The sequence below is a fragment of the Panthera onca genome, chromosome D3 (genome assembly GCF_046562875.1).
Source record: "Panthera onca isolate mPanOnc1 chromosome D3, mPanOnc1 haplotype 2, whole genome shotgun sequence".
NCBI classification, from domain to species: Eukaryota; Metazoa; Chordata; class Mammalia; order Carnivora; family Felidae; genus Panthera; species Panthera onca.
In genome coordinates this window covers 75,487,054-75,511,291 of record NC_138350.1, presented here as the reverse complement: position 1 = coordinate 75,511,291, position 24,238 = coordinate 75,487,054, and the positions used below count along the sequence as shown (strand labels likewise).

General features: G+C 45.2%; 1 protein-coding gene across 2 annotated transcripts in view; it reads left to right on the top strand.

The window, feature by feature from the left end:
• The window catches only part of ATP8B1 (ATPase phospholipid transporting 8B1), a 126,338-nt gene that overhangs the window by 73,805 nt on the left and 28,295 nt on the right, over positions 1-24,238 (top strand). For both annotated transcript variants that reach the window (XM_078435207.2, XM_078435208.2), the window contains exons 3-14: positions 6,537-6,634; positions 8,707-8,820; positions 10,881-10,979; positions 11,094-11,155; positions 13,922-13,994; positions 14,103-14,173; positions 15,933-16,015; positions 16,134-16,292; positions 16,654-16,742; positions 18,694-18,884; positions 21,221-21,429; positions 23,750-23,793. In XM_078435207.2, coding sequence (XP_078291333.2) covers positions 6,537-6,634; positions 8,707-8,820; positions 10,881-10,979; positions 11,094-11,155; positions 13,922-13,994; positions 14,103-14,173; positions 15,933-16,015; positions 16,134-16,292; positions 16,654-16,742; positions 18,694-18,884; positions 21,221-21,429; positions 23,750-23,793 — 1,292 coding nt within the window. The remainder of the gene's footprint in view (positions 1-6,536; positions 6,635-8,706; positions 8,821-10,880; positions 10,980-11,093; positions 11,156-13,921; positions 13,995-14,102; positions 14,174-15,932; positions 16,016-16,133; positions 16,293-16,653; positions 16,743-18,693; positions 18,885-21,220; positions 21,430-23,749; positions 23,794-24,238) is intronic.

Genomic DNA, 24,238 nt, shown 5'->3' with positions numbered 1-24,238 from the left:
TGCCTCCTCTGTCCCTCAGCCATGCAGTTTTATTTCCCAGAAAGAAGCTGATGTTGTCAGTGTCTCAAATGTCCTTTTGGAAATATACATACACTTGTAAGTGCAAAGAAGACTTACAGACACGTGCCCTTGCATACCCATAGATCCATAAACACACGCGTGCCAGAATGTGTACGTGCGTGCATCCCTACTGTGCGTCAATTCTGTGTGTCACATGGCTGAAAGCACAGTATGGTACACACCCCCTGCTTTTGTTGCTTAGCGTAATTTGGAGATCTTTCCTCTGAGTCCGTAGAAAGCCGCCTTATTCTTTTCTTTTCTTTTCTTTTCTTTTTCTTTTCTTTTTCTTTTTTCTTTCTTTCTTTCTTTCTTTCTTTCTTTATTTCTTTTTTGCAGACTGCTTAGACTTTTGTCATGTCGATGTTTAACCGGCTGCTCGTGGTGACATTTGGGCTGTTTCTAATCTTTCTGATAAATAGGGCTGCACTGAAGAACACCGAGCCGCATCATTTCTCCCATGTGTGAATATATACATGGGGGATCGATTCCTAGAAGTGGGATCGCTCCTTCAGTCCGTGCATGTGTGTGTTAAAATCTGGTAGATATGGGCAAATCGCTGTCCACAGAGACCACCTAAGAGCGCCTGACCCTCCACTCTCTTTTCAACCCAGTGTGTCCTCACATTCCTTACTCTTGCCAACATTTTGCCATTATGAGATAAAAAATTGGTACTTCCCTGAAGAATTACGCTTCTTTTCTACTGAACTTGAGTAGCTTTTCACGTATTGAAGAGCCATTTGAATTTCTCTTTGTAGGAGAGGTCTATTCATGTCCTTTACCCAATTTTCTCTTCTGTTGTTTGTTGCTTTTTCTTTTTGATGTTAAGCTTTTGATCTTTTTCCTCTGCTGGCTGACTGCAGTCCGTACCCACCCATGTAGCTATTTGGTTACTGGTGTCTAAGCAAGAATTCAGAACCAGCAGTAAGGATGAGGGACCAGGTGAAGTTTACTTCCTTTTCCAAATGGCAGCAATCAAAGGTTTTGGTGACCGTAGGAACACTCTGAATATCATGTAGTAACATTTAGACGTATCGAATACACATTTACCAAATTCGGGGATGGTTTTGAGCCACAGCTGGTTGATGTTAAATGCATCTCTGGACACATGCATTGATGGCTTTACACAACGTTGTTAGTTGATATCTTCCTAGCTTTTTCCCAAGGGGACACACGTGCATTTTTTGCCTGTAAATTTATTATTTCTTCTCTTTTCTTCATCAATATTTTCATTCTAGAAAATGGGACAAGATATCTTCTTTTTTAAAGTAATTTAAAAAATTTTTTAAATATTTTATTTTATTTTGAGAGAGAGCGAGAGAGTGCTAGCACGAGCAGGGGAGAAGCAGAGAGATGGAGGGAGAGAGAATTCCAAACAGGCTCTGCACCATAGTGCAGAGCCTGACATGGGACTCGAACTCATGAACCGTGAGGTCATGACCTGAGCCAAAACCAAGAGTTGGATGTTAACTGACTGAGACACCCAGGCACCCCATGGTACAAGATATATTCTTTTTCTGTAAATTAGCCTTGTGGTCCAAATGTTTTGTAAAGTTCTCTGTTCCAAGTGAGTAATTAGTTAATGTTTGATCAAAAAGACAAATATTTCCGAATGTTATTTTGCTACCCTTCCTAAAGGTATACGCTTTAGCAGAGCATTTCTCAAACCATATTAGTAGGTGTTCAGTAATTTTAACAAAATGTGCCTGTGGTCACATTGATTTTGAAAAGACTGAATTAAATAAAATTTTAAAAATGCCTTCTTAGAGCCTTTAATATATTACTGGGTCCGTTGAATATCCAAAGGGGAAAAAAAAATAAAGGATGCAGTATTTTATGCTGTCTTTTGCAAATGTATTTGACCACAGACACAGCTTTTGCTTTTTTTTATGGCCTCTGCTTGAAATATTCCTCAAGCAATTAGCATAAAACTCAGGGGAGGATTAAGAGAAGGCATCAATTTATTTGCCCTCCGATTTGTCTGAATTATGCCAGACAAGAAACCTTGTTGGAAATGGGGTTATTGACTATTTGACTACAATCAGATTTCTAAAATTAACTGGAAAACTCCTGCGGTTAAGCTCAGTATGTTGCAGATGAAGATAACGTGGCTACTTTCTCTGGTCTCCCTAAGATGTTATCAAAAGCATAACATTAAGAAACCGAGGTCATTTCCAGTAAACCCTTCACGGGTCCTGCTTGAGGCCAAATGCTACTTTGCGTCAGAGGCATCCACATCAAAATGTCTGGGGATGAGGTGTAGTGCTGGGACAGACAGAGGAGCCACTAGCTGGGGGGTTTAATGATGAGGGGAAAAGAGCCGTGAGGGGGACCAAAGAATCCAGCTCATTACAAGGGCGGCTTATTCTTTCCTGTTGAGTTTTTCTGAGATCGATTTTTATCCCTTCCCTTTGGCCTTTTCTTGATTCTTGGGGAATCCTGTCAACGTTTTTTTTCCCAGCCTTCCTGAATTTTGGAACAGCGGCTCAGTGAAGTTCTGGAACACTGGTGCCTGGAGGTGTGTCTTAAGTCATCAGCAAGCCAAAGTAAACCACTAAAAGCACATGCATTTTCAAATTTCCGTGACATAGAATAGATTCAGGATTATCCCATAAAATATCCATTTTACCTACTTTTATTTAGGTGTCCTATTTGAGTGGAAAAGAAATGCTCTGATTGCATACGTTATATTCTGATTGCATAGTAGGTAATGCACATTGCAGTAGAGCTTATGAGTTGTCTTCCGGTTCCAGTTTAATCGTCCCATTTCATAAAATTGCGCTTTAGCTACAGAGGTGCTGGGAGCTTCTGCGTTTGCAATGACACGATCATTATGATTGCCCGATGAAGGGCAGCCAAAATGATGCAAGAGGAGTTTTCGGTAATGGTATTGTGGTGTTTAAAGAAGTAACAAGGTTAATTATTTGCATTCTTCAGCAGTCCACGCTTGTCCCTTTTGCAAAATTATCTGTACTTCCTATGAGGGAGAAGTCTAGAAAGTGAATCATTTGAAAAAATGTAACACATTATTTTTAAAAGTCTATCTTTATTGTGATAATTATATAAGATGGATACTTTTAGAATTCTTTACTTGAAAATTTTTTTAATATCTTCCCATCTCCAAAACTAGTTGAGTCGCGTTAGTTGTTAATTTCCCTCCCTTACCAGTTTGCAGGGGAGGAGGGGTTCATCAAAACTGGGCTCACCCACACATGTGTATCCCACGGTCGGGGGGCGGGGTTCGTCCAGCGTGCACGTTCAAACACAAGTCACTGGAGAACCTAATGCCAAAGAGGTGCTTCCTCGACTTTTCTTCGCGATTGATAGCATCCGGTCTTGAGCCTTCATAGCAGTGGATGCTTATGCCTCTGCCTTCCCGTTAGGAAACCAAGCACAACCTGATGTTTGACTTCCACCTTTCCTGGTGGAAAAGTCAACCCTATGCTCATAAGCAACCATCTGACGTCAGCTCGTGGGCAGAGTTCTCAGGGTGGTTTGGAGCATAGGTCACAAGAGAAGGCCCAGTCAGGACAGCAAAGTGGACAGAGTAGCCGGACTACTTGGCCCCATGCCTGTCACACGCTAAGCACTGAACATGTGTTAGCCACCGACCTATGCATGATGGGACCGAAGAAGTCAGGAGTAGATGGGCAAAGACAAGCCAGGTGGGTGGAAATATTTTTCCTCTGCGGAGGTAGCCTGACTGCCAGGTTCATCATCTCTATGTTAGAAAGGCCCCTTGAGCTGAAATCTCCATGAGGTGCTGGGCTCCATCAACAGGTGATCCACTGAGATAAAAAGGACTTGAGCCAGAGATAAACTAGACCTCATCTTGTGAGCTGTGCCTTTCCTATTCATTCGGAAGGTCTGCAAGCATATCCTCCGTGGGGACTTTCAGCGTGTCATGGGAGGCCGTGGCCTGTCCCCAGAGAGCTGCCCAGTGTGGTGGTTGCAGGCCCAGAGACTACCTGCGAACCTGCTGCCCAAGCAGCTAAACATGCAGTAGTGGGACCCTTATTTCAGCTCTGCACAGAGAAGGCTCCATAAGTGGACAGGTTGGAAGCCAAGGAGTCTCCCAGCCCAGTGCTAACGCTCGGAAGGAAAGAAGGGAGGACCAAACCCAGTAGGAGGAGCTCCTTTCACCACGGGGTAGGTGACAATGCTATAAGATAGGGGTGACAGGTCAACTCAGAAACCCACCTCCAATGAGTCTTCAGCCAGCTATGGAGCCACTAGAAAGGACAAAAAGAAAGAAGTCTGGATCAGCCCAGGAAGCAGCAGCTGCAACCCCACCACAAAGGACCCCAGGATATTTCACAAACCAGGGAGGAGCCCATCTCCTGCTGATTCTGGAAGAGAGCCACGGGGTTGGCTCTCCATTGAGCGACATCAAAGCCAGCTCTAGCACAAAACAGTGGTCCCACCGTGAGACAGAGAGGTGGGTGTTGGTTCCGAGGCTGTGGAGGGAGGAACATGGAGACCGCCATGGAGACAGCAGAGGGTAGCCAGGGGCTGGGTTTGGGGAGCAAGGGGGCCCGTAAACTTGGAGTCTCATTAAAAAGGAGACAGAGGGGCAAGCTACTGTGGGGGCCCAGGCTCGGAGAAGAGTTGCTGGGGACCATGCCAGCTTTCCTTTCTGCAGGTTAAACAGAGAGACCATCTCAGGATGGAACAGATCTTCTGTTGGAATCTCTATGTCCCACAGGCAGCGGCAATTTCACAGTGGGCTGATGGTGCGATGTCACCATGGTGTAGCTTGAGTCCCCTGTCTCCGGTCAGAAGACCCCAACCTCACGTTCATGCTCCTTAGAGCCAGTGTGAGGATGCTGCCTTGCTTCACGCATTCCCGACTGGTTCCCCAATGCTGTAGCTGAAGTCCTACCATCACCACCTGCCTCTCCTCTCCTTCCTTCTCTCCCCACCGCCACCCCCTCCCCCACCAAGGGGTCCTCAACATAGACTGGACTCCTGTCCTCTCAAGGGACAGTCAAGAGAAGGAGGAGGGGTGCAGGAAGTTTATGGGCAAGTAAAAGAGGAAAGTCATCACCCAGACTTCCCACTCCTAAGTAGATACCTGGGGGAAAAAAAACATCTTATGAGTTCCAGAGAATGTTTATTATTATAGCAAAATGATTCATAACAATAGCAAGACGCTAGAAACACCCAAACTATTCGCCAACAGAAGAATTGATCAATTTTGGCATATGCATGATGCTAGAAAACAGCAGCAATGAATAGTATATTTTATACTACACCACATTAGTGTAGATGAAAGTTACATAGTATTGCGAGTGGAAAAGCAATTCACAGAAGAATACAAGTGATACAGCTCAAAACCAGCCTGAGCAACTTATTTTGGGGGATACATACCTGATAAACCTATACGGAAAAATAAGAGGGCAAAGATAAGCACATCTGATAAGCACAGATGTTAGAAATGTCGTCGGCTGTAGGCGGGGAAGTAGGAAGGACGTGATCTCAGAGTTGGGAATTGCCCTGTTGAACCAGTAGACAACATCTGCCAGTAAGTGTGGAGAAAACTACCCCCAAGAAGAATCAGGTCAGAAAGAGTGTGGGGAGGGGTGGGGGGGGTGGATTGGGAGAAGTGTTTTATGAGACACCTGTTGGGTGAGGAATGTTCCCCCCGGCAGTAGAGATGCTATGGACTTTCTCAGATGCCTTGGAATTTAGACATGCCGATTGAATGGACCGAGTCTGCTCAGTACTGTGTCTGTGACGCGAAGCACATGAGGTAAAGCAGCACATGCCGATCTGCGCGCAAGACTCAAAAGTGTTGGATTAGTTGGGTGATGTCCTTTTTCGTTGATTTTTTTCATTCCCTCGATACTCGGTTACCGATTTTATAAACCAAGTGCATGAATCTGGAAAAAATAATTTGACTTAATTTAGCTGTGACCTTCCGGGGGCTCTGGGATTTTGTTCGGGCCATGTTTAAATGAGGATTACTCTTGTAGAACTCCAATGTTCCATGAACATTCTATGAGTCACAGCATGTCCGTTCGTTGGCTTAGGGCTGCCGTCACAGTGGCACAAGCTGGGTAGCTTCAACCGCAGAAACTTACTGTCTCACAGATTCGGAGACTATAAATCTGAGGTCAAGGTGTGGGTACAGTTGGTTCCTACTGAGGCTGTGAGGGAAGGGTCTGTTCCAGGCTTTAGTCCTTGGCTTGTAGGTGGCCATGTTTTCCCACCAGCTCCCAACTGTGCATATCTGTGTGCAAATTCGCTTTTTTTTTTTTTTTTAAGAAGGCCATCGCCTTATTGGGTTGGGGTCAACTCTAATGACCTCACTTTAACGCGATCACATCTGCAATCACCCTATTTCCAAACAGTCATGCTCTGAGGCCTGGAGGGGGAGTTTGGACTTTACCAGATGAACCTGGGAAGCTCACGGTTCAGCCCACAACAATACGCTAATTTTATGCTTGATGGACTACTTTTCTCTTTCTTTTTAAAAGATTGTACATGGCAAGTCAAGGCAAATGATCGAAGCTTCCATGAACAGCCTCAATTTATGAACACAAAGTTCTTTTGTATTAAGGAGAGCAAATATGCGGTAAGTGGATATTAACTTTCTAAATTAAAAAAAAGTGTTTGTTAATGTTACTATTTATTTTGGGGAGTGGGGGGTGGGAGGGAGAGCGAGATCGAGAGCAAGCAGGGGAGGGGCAGAGAGAGGGAGATACAGAATCTGAAGCAGGCTCCAAGCTCCGAGCTGTCAGCACAGAGTGACGTGAGGCTTGAACCCAGGAACCATGAGATCATGACCCGAGCCGAAGCCTGACGCTTAACTGACTGAGCCACCCAGGCGCCCCATGGATTTTAACTTCCTAGCTCATCTTCGCTAAGAGCCAGTTTTTTCCAATAGCCATTATGCTTAGCAACTTCATGGGACACCTGCCTTCCAGATAATCCCTGGCCTGATAATCCCTGATTATCATTGTCCGTCGTATAGAATATCATTTTTATTCATCACTTTGAATTTAATAAAGGTGAGTAGGGGTGGCTTGACACGACCCAAAACAAAATTATGCAGATTGAAAAGTTCCCTGTGTGCGTGCAGAGCTCTCTTAATGTTTTATAGAAGAATATACAACAGTGTCACAGAAACGTTATGTTTGAAAGTAATAAGAATTTGAAAGGAATCTTAAGAACCTATTTCCCCCTTTTCTGCCTGTGATAGATTTAGAGACCAAAGATCTTTTCACCCCAGAAGTCCTTATTACCTTTAAAATACGATCGGGGCACCTGGGTGGCTCAGTCGGCCGAGTGTTTGACTTCGGTTCAGGTCATGATCTCACGGCTCGTGAGTCTGAGCCCCGCATTGGGCTTGGTGCTGACCGTGCAGTGCCTGCTTTGTATCCTCTTGTCGCCTTCTCTCTGCCCCTCCCCTGCTTGCTCTCTCTCTCACTCTCGAAAATAAACATTAAAGCAATTATTAAAAAATAATCTAATATGATCAAGGGTCCCCCGTCAGGTGCGTGCTTACACGTCGTAACGTGTCTTTTAGTCGCTAGGACAGCTGTAGCAGAGCCACAGACGGGCTGGTTTAAGACAACAGAAATGTATTTTCTTACAGTTTAGGGACCATGAGTCCAAAATCAAGGTGTCGGTCCGGTTGGTTCCTTCCGGAGGGTCTGAGGCAGCGTCTGTTCCAGGCTTCTGTCCTGGCTTCTGGAGGTTGCCGACAATCCTTGGCCTTCCTTGGCTTGTAGACGCATCCCTCCACTCCCCGGCTCTGTCTCCACACAGCCTTGTCCCTGTGTGTCCCTATGTCTGTGTCCACTTGTCCTCTCCTTCTTCTTCTAAGGGCGGCAGACATTGGATGAGGGCCCACCTTCATCCAGCATGACTTCACTGTAACTTGATTACAGCTGCAAAGACCCCATTCCCAAATAAGATGACAGTCACGGCTATTGGAGTTAGGACGGGAGCATATCTTTTAAAAGGGGCACACGATTCAACACACAACAGCGTCTTTTACTTTACACGGTAGACTTCATCCCCCTTCAGTAAAAGAGTGTTCCTTTTCCAGCGTCGTCGTTCGGGCTGACGTCTCCCTTTGCCTTGTTTTCTTTTTTTTTATTGTTGTTGTTGTTGTTTTTAATGTTTGCTTATTTTTGAGAGAGAGAGAGACAGAGCATGAGCGGGGTAGGGGCAGAGAGAGAGAGGAAGACACAGAATCCAAAGCAGGCTCCAGGCTCTGAGCCGTCAGCATAGAACCTGACGGGGGGCTCGAGCTCACGAACCATGAGATCATGACCTGAGCTGAAGTCGGACGCTTCACCGACGGAGCCGCCCCGGCGCGCCTGCCCTGTTTTCTAAGAGGCTCTGAGGAGTCAGGAATCTGCCAGCCGTGTCCATTTGCTCAGTCAGATTTGCCACAGAGACCTTTGAAGTGAAATGTCTGCTTCTTGTTGCTGTCTCTGACCTAAGCCTCCAAGGAGTCATTCTGAGGCCTGATTAGAATTAAAAGCGTAAAGGAAATCTCGGTGTCTTCCTGGCCCATGTCCCTGTGTCCCTGTAGACCACCAGGCTTTAGTGATTTTCACAGGGGTGTATACATTAGGATAAAAGCTCGGCCCCATGTAGAATGACCCTTTCATTTTTTTTTTTTTTTCCCAACAGAATAATGCAATTAAAACGTACAAGTATAATGCCTTTACCTTCCTACCAATGAATTTGTTTGAGCAGTTTAAGAGAGCAGCCAATTTCTATTTCCTGGTCCTTCTTATCTTACAGGTAATGCCCTTTGATATCTTAAATCTGTTTTGAGTTATGATGACTCAGTAACATTTAAGTTGTGGACACATGTAATCTTAAAAGTTGTTGTATTAACATCAGGCTTTTTGCACACAAGGAAACAGTGCCTCATGCAGAACCGGCTCGACAATGTTAAGTAAACAGGGAAAGGAAGCAAATGGAAAGAGTTTAATTCTATATTTAAAAAAAAAAAAAATCAGTCGCGTACTAATGTGAATGTTAAAACTGGTTTCCCTGAAGTGAATACAGTTAAAACCTTCACATTGTACAATTATGTGTACCCTAAAATTCTATTTATTGTGTGCCTGCCCTTTGTTTTTCATGTAGGTGCTTAATTTCGTCAAGAATATTATTTATTTGTACCAATGTTTGGGTCATAATTCTCGATAGATTATTTTTGTGAATTGGTTTTTGTGTTGACAAAAGGCCTATTCCTTTCCTGAGGCTGTTTTTTTTTTCCTTGATTGTGGCAAAGGACCCACTTATCTAGAGAGTGTTAATTTTACCTATCTAGAAATCGTTGTTATAATCGAGGGAACTCTACACCCTCTAGTTACCAGACTATCAACCTTTAGCACTTGACAACAAGCCTTGGATTTGGAAAACCGTCTCATCTGCTGGGATTTACCGAAGAGGGTTTCATGCAAATGGGAACATGTGTGTGTCCGGGTGGGGAAGGGGGAAGCAGGGAGCGGCGAGGAAGCAGGAGGGAGAACCGGATCCCCAACAGATTTAGTAGGATATGAGATCTACTGGCTTGACAGTATAGAATGTTCCTGTTACCAAGAGGGACCTTTGAAACCAGCCCACGTGGAGACAAACACTAAAATTTGAAGGTACTGCTATGTCATAAGTGGGCCAGTCTTCCCTTCTTTCCTTCTAGCAAGGAAAAGGGGGCGTTACATTGATAATACTGTGGCAAATGATCGTTCTCTCTTTCGACCAACCCCCAATCATCTTCTCTTAAGATCTAGCAATTTAAGTTAAAGTGATAGTAATAGCTTTAGACAGCCCTTCGCTGGTTACTTCACTTAATTCTTGTACTCTGTGATGTAAATGCTATCATAACCTCCGTTTTCAGAGAAACTGAGGCCCGTGAGGCACCGGAGCTTGTTCAAAGTCCCAAAGCCCTAAGCGAGAGACTGGGGCGGGACTTGGATCCAGGAACTTCACCGCAAAGCCTGTCATTTTATTGTTTTTATTTATTATTTTTTTTTTATTTATTATTATTTTTTTTTAATTTTTTTTTTTAACGTTTATTCATTTTTGAGACAGAGAGAGAGCATGAATGGGGGAAGGTCAGAGAGAGAGGGAGACACAGAATCTGAAACAGGCTCCAGGCTCCGAGCTGTCAGCACAGAGCCCGACGCGGGGCTCGAACTCACGGACCGTGAGATCATGACCTGAGCCGAAGTTGGACGCCCAACCGACTGAGCCACCCAGGTGTCCCCAGCCTGTCGTTTTAATGACTACGTCATGTGACCTGATGATCCGTAGGATGGTTACAAGAGATCTTTACTAAACTCGCTTCCCAATCTTTTGTTCCAACTTCAAGGCCGTCTTAATGGAGGCAAGGCTTCCTCCGAGGCCCAGCACAATCACTGGCTTTCAGAGGCAGCTGCGACCTGTTGCCGTCCTTGCCTCCATCGTGAGGCCCTCAGAGACCACTGGCTAAGCAACCAGCAGGGGACATCCTGCTACATGGATTCCCTATAAAAGCTGAAGGACTACTTGTCCCAGCTCCCCACACGGCCCTCCCTGCCGTTAGTTATGATTTTCACAAAGAGTTTGGAGCAGTTCTCTTTTAGTGCCCCTGGTGTCCAGTTAAGGTGGCAATGAGACAATTTCAGGAGCCACTGTTCTCTGGGGCCTGTTCCAGGAGGCCATAAGCTAGAGAGGGCGGCAAGAAGGTGGTCAGCTGGAGGCTTCGGTGACTTTCCTACCTGCCCTACAGGACGTAGGCTTGGAGGTTCGAATCAGCAGTTACCTGTAGATGCCGTGCCTTCGTGGGCACACACGTCTAATTGTATTTCTTTCAGGCAATTCCTCAAATCACGACCCTGGCATGGTACACCACCCTGGTGCCCTTGCTCCTGGTGCTGGGCATCACGGCCATCAAAGACCTGGTGGACGACGTGGTAAGGATTTCTGGGGCAACTTTCTCCTCCCTGCTGTGAGCTTATTTTAGTTTGGCGTTAATATCTCACGTTTGGAGAATATTCAAATAACCTTTCCCCTCCTCTCTTCTAAAGGCTCGCCATAAAATGGATAATGAAATCAACAATAGGACGTGTGAAGTCATTAAGGACGGCAGGTACTGTGTCTTCCTTAACTTAGTTACAAGAACAGAACGGATAAGTATGTCTAGAAACATACTCAGAGATAACCATTCCAAACTTGGAAGGCTTTTGGCATAGCAGCCTTTTCGTTGTAAGAGTCTCTCTTAACTTACTAAGACTTGGTACCCTCCTTGCAACCCAGGGGCTGCAGCCAAACTGGGTTGTGGGCACTCGTCCTTTGAGCCCCGTGGCATCAGCACTCGTGTGTTTTCATGGCTCCTTCAGCCTGGAGCTCCCATCTCTGCTGTTCCCAACTTAGGTGTTCGGGACTTTGCTCGAATGTCTTGACCCCCCCCTTTCCTGGTTCTCCCTTCACGGTGCAATCAAGACCTTGTCGCTCTCATCTTTCTTATCAGAATTATTTGTTGGGGGGCGGGGTGCCTGGGTGGCGCAGTCGGTGAAGTGTCTGACTTCAGCTCAGGTCACGATCTCACAGTCTGTGAGTTCGAGCCCCGCGTCGGGCTCTGTGCTGACAGCTCGGAGCCTGGAGCCTGCTTCGGATTCTGTGTCTCCCCCTCTTTCTCTGTTCCTCCCCTGCTTGTGCTCTATCTCTGTGTTTCTCAAAAATAAATAAATGTTAAAAAAAATTAAAAAAAAAAAAGAGAGAGAATTATCCGTGTAGGTGTCTTCTCTTCTGTCCTGAGCTATAAGTTCCTCAAGGGGACTGTCTTGATGGTAACTGGTTGTTTTTTGTCCATCAGAGTCTCCAACACACAGAAAGGGCTCAATGAATGTTAAATAAATATTGTCCACTGTGACCGATGTGCCAACTCAGAGACCAGTAATGAGTTGTTTTTTGAGCAAGCGCCTAGAGGCAGAACCACAAAGTCAAGTGCTAAAAATAGCGACTAAGAAAATGTCGAGTCGCTATGATGTCCACCTGAAACTGTAGGGCATTGTATGTCAATTATACTTCCCTAAAAAGAAAAAAAAATAGTGATGAAGGCCCAGTTCAAAGACTTTTTTTGTGTCAACACTGAGAAAAATAAGGTGATTTGCAGGCACTGTTCCACTGTGTCTAATTTGGAGATAGACTGCAGCAGCCTATAAATCTGTTGGGATGGCTTTTTTCCCCTCCCAAATAAATGGATTCTGCTCTGAAGGGTACCTTTCGAATCACTTAGAATTGCTCTGATGAAGAGAGCAGTAGGTTCTTAGCCAGCCCGCACAACTGTGGCCATGGCTCACAACCTGGCTGACTCCACTGGTAAAGAGTAGCTCTGAGTGGCCTTGAATTTGGGGGTCAGAGTGCATATCTGATAGGGCCGCGGCTCCAGCTCCCCCTAGAGGAGGGTCAAGCCTGTGTGGGGACTTGGGCATTGTGGGGCAGGGCAGCGGGACCTCCCGAGGGGAAACCAGATGTCACAGTGGAAAGGCTCAACACAGTTGCCACTCACACCCCCAAAGAGCTGTGGCAGGAAGGTTCTTAACTTGCTCGTTTATAATTTGACACCCATTTGCCAATTCTAATTTACAGTTTTAGAGATGCTGAAATGTAAACTAACTACGACTTAATTTATTGAAAGATAAGCCAAATTCTTTTTTTTAAATCCTGAGATGGAGAAGTGTGTGTTCGATTCTAATAAAATTGGTCATGCTGGGGTATAAGCGTATATTTAAAGTGTATTTTAAATGAAAAGACACTGTCTCAAAAATAAATAAAAACATTTAAAAATTTTTTTTAAAAAGTCGGGAGGGGGGCACCTGAGTGGCTCAGTCGGTTAAGCGTCCGACTTCAGCTCAAGTCATGATCTCACAGTCTGTGAGTTCGAGCCCCGTGTCGGGCTCAGTGCTGACAGCTCAGAGCCTGGAGGCTGCTTCAGATTCTGTGTCTCCCTCTCTCTCTGCCCCTCCCCTGCTCATGCTCTGTCTCTCTCTGTCTCAAAAATAAATAAAAACATTAAAAAAATTTTTTTTAATGAATGAAAAAACAAAACTGTAGTTTCAATCTCCAGGTCTCTCTTATCCATGAATTAATGGGAGGACAAACATAGTAATTGGAGTTCTGCCTCCGAAAATACTAAGTTTATTAGTTGTGATAGATTCATAATCTCTGTTATGGGTATCTTTTCTATGTGTGAAAAGTTTTCACACAGACCACTGTATTTTAAAACTTTTTAACATGTTGATTTGTTAGACATTTAAATGGCTCTTTCCTGTGAAACTTAAGACAGAAAAATAGTCATCTGTTTAATTTTATTTTGCATTTGATCAGTGTCCTTATTAGGCTTATGAGAAAGGCAATGCGTGCTCATTGAAAAGGTAACTTAATAGGGAGGAGGCATGCTCTAAAGTTCCCTGAGGATTCCAGGTGGCCCGTGCAGGAGCCAGAATGTGTTCCTGTCCTGGGACCACCTGGGTCCCGCGTCCTGAGCAGGTGGTTGACAACCCAGAGGCAAGAGAACAGGAGGCTGGAAGCACAGGATGTGAGCAAAAATATAGGAGCCCAGTAGCTCCTTGCCACACGTTTGAGTAGCCCCATCGAGCCTTCCTGCCATGACGCCACATGGAAAGAACACATCAAAGTCATTACCATCATCACCGCTCCCTTCAGAGGATACTGTGATTCACGTGACCACTTCATGGGGTTTCATCATGAAATTGGCCGAAGTTTCAGGAAACCTTTTTTCTGTGCTCTTCACGTTTCCCCAGAAATCATTGGCTCCTAGAGAGAATAATTCCAAATCCTTTGCCAGTAACTTTTGAAAGGCCGGTAAACTCTCATTCCTTTTGACATTTAGGTTCAAGATTGCCAAGTGGAAAGAGATTCAAGTTGGAGACGTCATTCGGTTGAAAAAGAATGATTTTATTCCCGTAAGTGAAGAAGCCCCGCGTCCCTCATCTATTATCCTCCCGTCTTCCGCAGGCGCTCAGTTTGGCCCTGGGGATGTCTGTATCGTTGATGTGTCTTGTTTTGCACAGGCCGACACGCTGCTCCTGTCCAGCTCCGAGCCCAACAGCCTCTGCTATGTCGAAACAGCTGAACTGGATGGGTAAGCGGGTCTTGGCTGGGCCCGTTTTCAGGCCGACCGTTAAAGGGGCATTCGTTCCATCGAAAATTGTATCAGAAGAGAAGCCCCGAGATCTAGCCTTGCCTCTACCCCTTGCTGGCTGTCCCACGGTGTCCCTAGCAGACCAACCTCTCTTTTTTCAATTCTGTCTATAAAGTGGGGTTCTCAAGCCTGCCCTTCCCCCCACTTGTAGGGAGGGTTGAAAGGGATGGACACCTGAGCCCTTTGAGTACAGCTGAGCAGCGTCCAGACACGTATGAAGGACGATCACAGTAATGAATTTCCGAGAAAACAGATTTTTTAAAGTGCTTGTCAATGGACAACTCTGAGTTTTCCCTTTGTTGGTTTTGGTTAGCATAGGAGCCCTTACGGGAATCACGTTCTGTTTTTGACCAGTTTTGAATACATTCATTCATTGAGTGCCTGCTAAGTTGCATTAGCTTCATGTGTTAGCTCACTTAATCTTCTCAGCGACACGATGAGATTATTATCTTGACGTTGCCCTTGAGGAAAGTGAGACACAAGGAGGTGAAGTAGCCAGCCCGAGGTCACTTAGTAAGTGGCAGGGCTGGGACGGTGCTCGCCTGTGCTGGCTGCCCAGGTTAGTGTCTGCATCGCCCCCTCTGATACGAACACCCTTCCTCATACCCTCGATGCGCGTAACTTGTTTGTGGAGCGCTGAGATCATCTCGGTGCAACCAGGTCTGTCTTTGGTCTATAAATTAGTCAGGTGATCAGTCATACCTATAAAACAGCTATTATCCCCATGAGTGAGAGACTCGGAAGCTTTCCGAAGGTAGCAAATCCTACGTGCCGTGTCGGAACAAACAGAATGGGGAGGTCGAGGGCCACAGTCAACTTCTGAATATATGGAAACCCCCAAGTCCATCTTCGTGGAGGCTGCAGAAGGATGTCTGTCATGTGCAGACAGCATCGCCGCCCCGATGCCCAGCCTGACTCTCTGTGTCCCCGAGCACACACCTTCCCTGCTCTGTGGGTGGGACATGCCAAGTATTGGAGGGTAAGGTTCCCACCTCCTTTCCTAATTTTCTAGATAGAAGTATCTTTCAAAAATAGGGGATCCAGTTGTTCACTCTGGAAAATAATAGGTTGATAGAGTCCAGGCACTTTCCGTAACAAATACGTCTTGTAGAATCATCTTAATGTGAAGAAGCTAAATTTTTTTTAAGTGTATTTATTTTGAGAGAGAGAGAGCAAGAGAGAGGGTGCACCAGCACATGAATGGTGGAGGGGCGAGAGAGAGAGGGGGAGAGAGAATCCCAATGTGCTGAGCCTGATGTGGGGCTCAATCTCACAACCTTGAGATCATGACCTGAGCTGAAATCAAGAGTCAGAGGCTTAACCCACTGAGCCACTCAGGCACCCCTAGAAGCTAAGTTTTTAAATAGCGGTGTGGTAGTTAAGTCTAGACTGACGGTAAGAGGTTAGTAAGAAGGAGGACAGGAAGCTTGTAAATGCCTCCGTCCCATTCATAGTGCTCCACAAAAACAAACAGCAAAGGGGACCAGCATCTTCTAAGTCAGGAGTTTTTCTGTAGTTCAGGAAATAACCTCACTAAACTCCAAGTTCCAAGGCAAACTGGGCATTCGAAAATAGGAAAAGCTAATGATCTGGCTTTTGCTTCCAGGTATACCTAACGTTACTTTGCACAATTTTTCTTATGTGCCTTTTTGAGATCCTGAATTTGTTCCTTCAATTCCTTTTCTCCCTCTCCCTTTAGAGAAACCAATCTGAAGTTCAAAATGGCGCTGGAAATCACACACCAGTGTCTCCAGAGAGAAAATTCACTGGCAGCATTTGACGGTTTGTGCAGACGTGCCTTACTTTGTTTTCAAGTTTAGTTGCTCAACTCAGTCCCAATTAATTAAAACCAGAAAATCTTTCATGTGTGAAAACTTATGTGAATCATATTTTTCTGAAGGTTTCGTTGAATGTGAAGAACCCAATAACCGGCTGGATAAGTTTACAGGAACACTGTTTTGGAGAAACACAAGTTTTCCTTTGGATGCTGATAAAATTTTATTACGTGGCTGTGTAATTAGGAACACCGACTTCTGCCATGGATTGGTCATTTTTGCAGGTAATTTCAGAGTTTCTTGGGAAATTGATGTGATACGTGCCTTTAAGATTTTTTTTAATGTTTATTTTATTTTTGGGAGTGAGAAACAGAGCACGAGCAGGGGAGGGGCAGAGAGAGAGGGAGACACAGAATGCGAAGCAGGCTGCAGGCTCTGAGCTGTCAGCACAGAGCCCGATGTGGGGCTTGAACTCACAAACCGTGAGTTCATGACCTGAGCTGAAGTCGGACGCTTAACCAGGCGCCCCTGATATGTGCTTTTAAGATTCAAAGGAGGGGATTGCTCTTCTGTTCATTCTCCATCGAAATGAAAGGAAGCATTGATTTTCCCAACTATTGATTGTATTGAATTTTCCATTTTTAGGTGCTGACACGAAAATAATGAAAAATAGTGGGAAAACCAGATTCAAAAGAACTAAAATTGATTACTTGATGAACTACATGGTTTATACGGTATTTATTTTCCGTTTCAGTAGATGAGAGGCTAGACTACTATCTTTTACTCTAATTTTGTTGTATGTTTTTCTTATGTAGAGAAATCTTAACCTCTGCAGGCCAGGTAGAAAAATGCGTGAGGCATTCCAAGAGAGAGAACTCTCTTACTTTTCCTCAGAAACGCCATATTCTAATCGGAGAATCCTTTTGGGAACCGAGGTTCCACTTGTAGGGTCCCCTGAATGGTTGAGTATTTTGTCAACTGGAGTGACCAGTTGGAAAACCAGGGAGCCTGAGATAAGTTAGTGGGGCCGGGCTCCTGTCAACATAAGGTTGATTTTACTGCTATTAGTTTCCCATAGGGGTAGTTCTCTTAAAAGCAAACTTTCCTCCCCAGCATGTAGTGTACAAGTCTAAATATAAGGCAAGGCTAAATATAAAGTGTGTTGAGGGCCCCCAAGACCACCCCCAGGTTTGGTGATTCACTGGAAGGACTCACAGAATAAAACATCTAGTTGCCCTCATAGCTATGACTTATTGTGACTTATTTACAAAGCAAGATCAGCAAAGGCAAAAGGCTCATGAGGCAAAGTCTGGAGGAAGCCAGGTGCAAGCTTCCAAGAGTCTTCTCTTGTCACAGGGTCACATGGCAAGACACCCTCCATTTCCCTAGCAACAACTTGTGACAGCCCATGTGAAATGTTGTCTCTACCAGGGAAGCTCATTGGAGACTCAGTGCCTGGGGTTTTATTGGGATCTGGTCACACAGGCCCCATCTGCCAGGGATGTACCAAAATTCCAGATTCCCTGAAGGAATGTAGGGGATCAGCATAAACCATATTGTTTTACACAAACAGGCACCATGAGCCGTTCTTATCAGGGAATAAGAAATAAGGAGAGGAAGGGGGAGGAAGAGAGGAAACCCTTCCAAAATCTAAGTTCCTAGATGCCGGCCAAAGGCCAACCTTGCAAGCAGGACAGCGTCTCAGGCCCAGCCCCAAGATGTTGGGCAGTGCTCCAATTTCCCAGTGAGAATTAATTTTTTTCCCAAGTATTTAGCTTAATTTGAATGCGTAAGTTTTTAGAGACGTCAAATACTTACCATACTTTAATTACATACACACATTTAAAGTCGTATAAAAGTAATACATTAAAGAAACAGCTCTTTTTTTCTCTCATCTCCCATTTCGTGAAAACTTTTCATGTGCATCTTCCGTGTCATCGTCCCGGTTATGGCCAGAGTACTCACGACGAGTTCCTCTCTCATCCTGAGCCCTGTGGTTTTGAGATATAGCACTTTTGGAATCTGTGGCCAGAAATTTCAATCTGTCCTTGGAAATCGTCTTCCTACCACAATTATCCGAATACCACTGGGATGGTCGACTTTTGCATTCATCCCAGAAGTATACACTCGTCATTTCCGTAACAGAATACTCACTGTACCGCTTCAGAAATGGTCTAAACCTTAAGTGGTAATGAAGTCTTCAGGGATAATTACCTGAATCAGGGTGAAATTCCCTTATGTTCTCTTTTAAAAATTATTTCCATCAACTATTTTCTATAAACGTCCCAGTTCAGCGTTATCTGAAATTATGTCATCCTACGGTATCTTCCCCCAACAGTATGGTATTATTCAAAGTAAAAGTAATTGATAGGATGCCCTGTAATGTGAGAATGTTTAAGGATTTGAATACAAGACACCAACCTTCTCTTTCGAACAATAGTTTTGGGAAGAAAACTGCACCTATATGTATTATGTAGGCTAAATCAACCAACCGTAGAACTCAAATAGGCTTTCAAAGCCTCCGTAGGCGCTGTTTTTCCTTTAAGTGTGTTGTGTTTACAGACTACTAAGTTATCATAAATGTGCTGGAGTATTGAGTGAGGTTAATTAGCATCTATGAGATTCTGGGGGTTGGGGGTTGGCGATCCATCTTCCAAATACACTTCAGTGTGTTATGTCTTCCAGATCTTTGTTGTTCTCATTCTGCTTTCTGCTGGTCTGGCCATCGGCCATGCTTACTGGGAAGCTCAAGTTGGCAATTATTCTTGGTACCTCTATGATGGAGAAGACTTTACACCCTCCTACCGTGGATTCCTGAATTTCTGGGGCTACATCATTGTTCTAAACACCATGGTGCCCATCTCTCTCTATGTCAGGTAAGGCTGTCCTCTCTTCGGCCTTTTGCTTTAAGGAAGAATGCAGTACATTTTCCCAACTTTGCCCCTTCATCTCTATCAATAAATGTTTCAAAGGCCATACGGAACAAGTAAGAAAATAGCTTCATTTCAGAATTGGGGGTAATATAGGGCGAGGAAATTAACTTTGGAGCTTCTGTTCTGTGCCAGGCACAGCACTTTGTATCTTGACCAGTTTATAGATAAAGACAACCGGGGTTCAGAAGTCACTCACTTGGTAAGATTGCTTCTCAGTGGACTCAAAGCCCAGGCTTCAGAAAGGGCCTTGGGAGAAAGCTGGAGATTTAGACTGACATGGGAAAACTTAGTTGTTTTTCTTTTTAGGAGCCTTCCTAATCTCCTCTCTGTGTCTTCCTTATTACCACCTGGTACATCCATTGCCTGTAAAACGCTTGCTGGGAATGCCTCTCTCCCTGCCCTCATTCAGCCTCTCAAAATGTTCTGTTTCTTATCTTAATCTGAACCATAATAAAGGAGTCAGGGTCATATCTGTGACAAACAGTGATCACCTTGCTGAGTGAGATTTCTTCTTCTTCTTCTTCTTCTTCTTCTTCTTCTTCTTCTTCTTCTTTTTTTTTTTTACTTTTTTCTTTCTTTACTGTCAAAGTTCGCTGTCAGTCATCGATTGGATTTTAGACCATTGGAAGAGGAGTTGTGCCTTGGAATATCCCCAGCAGCCAGAGTCTACCTTGACCTCCAATTAAGTAACAGCCCAGAGACATACAGGATCACATACACTTCTGTAATTAGGAGCACTTAGCTTATTTTAATTTTATTACATGTGCATTTGTTTTATTTTTAATCTTATTACATGTCGTTAACATTGCTCGTTCACTAGTAAGTAGAGCCCTGGGGAGCCATGTGTTTGCAGTCGCTTTAAAAAAGGAGAAACAACCACAGAAACCTGAGATAAGATTTACCTTTGTGGAGGGAGCTATTAAACAGATTATTTTGTCTAAAACCATGAATGCATGTTATAAAATAAACTGTGTATGTCGTTTTTGGTTTTAGAAAGTCATGTCATGTAACTAACATGGTTTCCTTCTTTCTCTTAGAAATAAAGGTCCTTCTACAGCACAAGGTGGATCAGGTCGTTCTGCTTTGTTTTCCACCCTTTGTTTCCATTTCATTCAGGATAAACTCATTATGGAGGCCACACTGTGACCCACGAGGCCCAGCATGGTCTTGTGCTGTTCATCCCGTCGTTCCTACAACCTCTTATACGTCCACTTCCTCCTTGGTCTCCCCCAACTTTAGCCTCCCTGATAGTCCTCACGGGTGCCAGTACCTGCCACAGAGCCTTTGCACCTGCTCTGGTCTCTGTCTGGAACGTTCTTCCCTCTTATCTACATAGTTGCTCTTTCATTTGCCTCAGGTCTCTGCTCAAACACCACTCCGTCTTAAATATCACGCTATCCCTTATTCTGTTCTCACCCTGCTTTGATTTTCTGTGGGGGATTTTCACCACATGATAGAGGTACAGGTTTGTGGATTTGTCCCCATTAGAAGGCAGAGGTTTTGTTGGGTTTGTTTCCCTGGGGAGCCCCCCCCCCCGTACCTAGAATGCTGTCTGTACATAGTAGGCACTCAGGAAATATTAGCAGGGGAAGGGAGGGAGTTCTTTTTCCACCTCTTTAACTTATTAGAAAGACCTCTTTTGCCCAGTTAACAGTTGCTGGATATGTAAACAGCTTCCTTCTAACTGAGATATATTTAATCCTTTAGAGTTTTCAAATTGTGATGATTCCTTTAGACTGTCTTATTTGGGACAGTCTGTAACTTCATAAGATTTTAGGGGGAGAAAACACTATGTTTTTTCAAGGTGTGGAATCACAACGTAGGGGTCATTTGCCAAAAGCACACCGATTCTGTAACCTAGTGGAACCTCATCGACAACCGGGGGCAGAGGTAGACATGGGAATGACGGGGACAGGGGTGAGCACGGCCATTGCAGGTGTCCCGAGTGTGATGGGAATGAGAGAAAAGAGAGTAGAGATTGCCACATCGTCACCATGTCCCTGGTCCCACAGGGCTGTGTTCTGAGCGTGGGGTGCTGTGGCCAGATGTTGTCAGGAATGAGTGGGAAATCGCACCAAACGAGGTGCGTTGACCCTGAAGCTCGAGAAGGAGGTGTCTGGTCGGGAGAACCCAGAGGCTTGGCCCACGGGCCACCACGTGGCTTGTCTCTTGGCAGATGAGCAGCTCGCCGTGGTGCGCACAAGTCGAGACAAAGCTCGCCGCCTGCCTCTCGTGTCGGAGAGCACCGTCCACGCTAATGTGTTGTCTTGCCTTCCTAGCGTGGAGGTGATCCGTCTGGGACAGAGTTACTTCATAAACTGGGACCTGCAGATGTACTATCCTGAGAAGGACACGCCCGCCAAGGCGAGAACCACCACGCTGAATGAGCAGCTTGGGCAGATCCATTACATCTTCTCTGATAAGACAGGGACGCTCACGCAAAACATCATGACTTTTAAGAAGTGCTGCATCAATGGGCAAATATATGGTGAGTGGAAGCCATCGCTCCATCCCTGAGCACGCGTGACCAGCACCTGCCGTCCCAGAATTGCTGGTGCCGTCCGGGCGCACGGCCCCGGTGGCCACTTGGGGCCGAGTCCTGAAGTGGCTTCGCTGGCGGCACTGGGAACGCACGCGTGGGAGAGGTCAGAGGTCAGAAACAGGCACACACTCCTCAAGAAATCAGACACAAAATTACCATGTGATCTGGCTTCGGAGGGGATCCCGAAAACACCAAAAGCAGGGACCGGAAGAGATCTTCGCACAACTACGGTCATACGAGCATTATTCACAGTAGCTAAAGTGTGGAAGCAACCCAAGTGTGAGTCAGTGGATGAGCGGATAAACGAAATGTGGTCCCACATACAACGGAACCTGGTGTAGCCTTAAAAAGGAAACCATTCTGGGGCGCCTGCTTGGCTCGGTCAGTTGAGCGTCCGACTTCGGCTCAGGTCAAGATGTCACGGCTCACGGGTTTGAGTGCCATCAGCACAGAGCCCGCTTCGGATGCTCTGTCCCTCTCACCCTCTGACCACCCCCCCCCCCCACTCATGCTCTGTCTCTCACTCTCTAAAAAATAAACCTTTTTAAAAAATTATTAATACAGTGTTTTACATTCTTTCGCCACAGTACTTAAAAAAAAATTTTTTTTAATGTTTATTTTTGAGAGAGCGTGAGCAGGGTAGGAGCAGAGAGAGAAGGAGACACAAAATCCAAAGCAGGCTCCAGGCTCTGAGCCGTCAGCACAGAGCCCGACACGGGGCTCAAACTCACGGACCACGAGATCACGATCGAAGCCAAAGTCGGACGCTTAACTGACTGAGTCACCCAGGCGCCCCTGAAAAATAGACATTTGAAAACAAATTTTTTTTAAGAAAGGAAAACATTCTGACACACGCTGTAGTGTGGATAAACCTTGAGGACCCAGTGCTCAGTGAAATAAGCCAGTCACACAAGGGCGCAGTTAGTGTGATTCCACTTATATGAGGCCTTAGAACAGTCAAATTTATAGAGACAGGAAGTAGAATGGGTGGTTGCCAGGGGCCGGGGGCAAGAGAGGATGCGAAGTTATTGTTTAATGAGTACAGAGTTGCAACTTTACCAGATGAAACAGCTATGGAGTGATTGTATCTAGTGTCACTGAACTACAGACTTCAAAATGGCTAAGGTCTGGGGCGCCTGGGTGGCTCAGTCGATTGAGCGACCGACTTCGGCTCAGGTCATGATCTGACGGTTCGTGAGTTTGAGCGCCGCGTCGAGCTCTGTGCTGACGGCTCGGAGCCTGGAGCCCGCTTCGGATTCTGTGTCTCCCTGTCTCTCTGCCCCTTCCCCGCTCATGCTCTGTCTCTCTCTGTCTCAGAAATAAATAAACACTAAAACAAAAATGGCTAAGGTCAGGGTGCCTGGGTAGCTTAGTTGGTTAAGCATCCAACTCTTGATCTCAGCTCAGGTCATGATCTCAAAGTTCGTGAGATCAAGCCCTGCATCGGGCTCTGTGCTGGCAGCATGGAGCCTGCTTGGGCTTCTCTCTTTCCCTCTCTCTTTCTGCCCCTCCCCTGCTCACAGACTCTCTCTCTCTCTCTCTCTCTCTCTCTCTCTCTCAAAATAAATAAACTTAAAAAAGATGGTTAGGGTGATAATTTTATGTTATATGTATGTCACCCGATTATTTTGAAAAAGGTGATTTCCATTCTAATATTCTGAAACATGCTGTATATTAACAAAAATATTCAGGCTAATACTGTATTCAATTCGAATGCTCTAACTTTTAAATAAAGACTTAATACAATTTTTTAATAACTACAGGAACACTGTGCTTTCTCCTTGTAGAAAACTATACTATGAATATGTTTTCACAGAAGGGGCATCTTAGATGTGGGAGCCCATGAAGAAGGTGGGACACTGGGGAATTAAGGAAGTGGTTCTCACGTACATGGTGACAGTCCCTTTCTAGCTGGGGGATAGATAAAGCACTTCAGAGGACAGGGGTCTGGCCCCAGAGGAGGATGCGGTATGGAACAAGAGAAGCACCAGTGTGTGAACCTCTAGACCAGGGGTCTGCAAACTCCTTCTGTAGAGAGCCCAATAGGAAATATTCTAGCCATTGCAAGCCAAAGGTGGTTCATATCAGACTTTCTTCTTTGTTATGTTCTGTTTGGTTTTTACAACTCTTGAAAAATGTGAAAATCATTCTAAACTTGAAAGCTGTCCCCAATAGGCCGGGGCCCTTAGAACCAAAGCAAGGGGAGGAGGAGGGACCTCTGCACACAGGGGAAGACTCCATTTATCTTGTCCTGTTTGTTTCTCAGGAGACCATCGGGACGCTTCTCAAAACAATCACAGCAAGACAGAGGTGAGTCCTTTAACTGAAGGGAGGGTTTGGGGGTGTATTAGTTGCCTATGGCTGCTGTAATGAACTACCACAAAAAGGGTGGCTTAGAACAACAGAAATTCATTCTCTCACAGCTCTGGAGACTAGAAGTCTGAAATGAAGGTATCAGCAGGGCCATGCTCACTCTGAGGTTCTAGGGAAGAATCTTCCGTGGCCTCTTCCTAGCTTCTGGTGCTTGCCTGCAACCCTTGGCGTTCCTTGGCTTACAGACCCAACACTTAGATGTCTGCTTCCATTGTCACATGGTGCTCTCCCTGGGTATCTGTGTCTGTGTCCAGATTTCCCTCCTCTTATAAAGACACCAGACATTGGATTAGTGCCCCCCATCCTCCAGTGTGACCTCATCTTAACTTGGTGATATCTCCAAAGACCTTATTTCCAAATAAGGTCATAGTCACAGCCACCG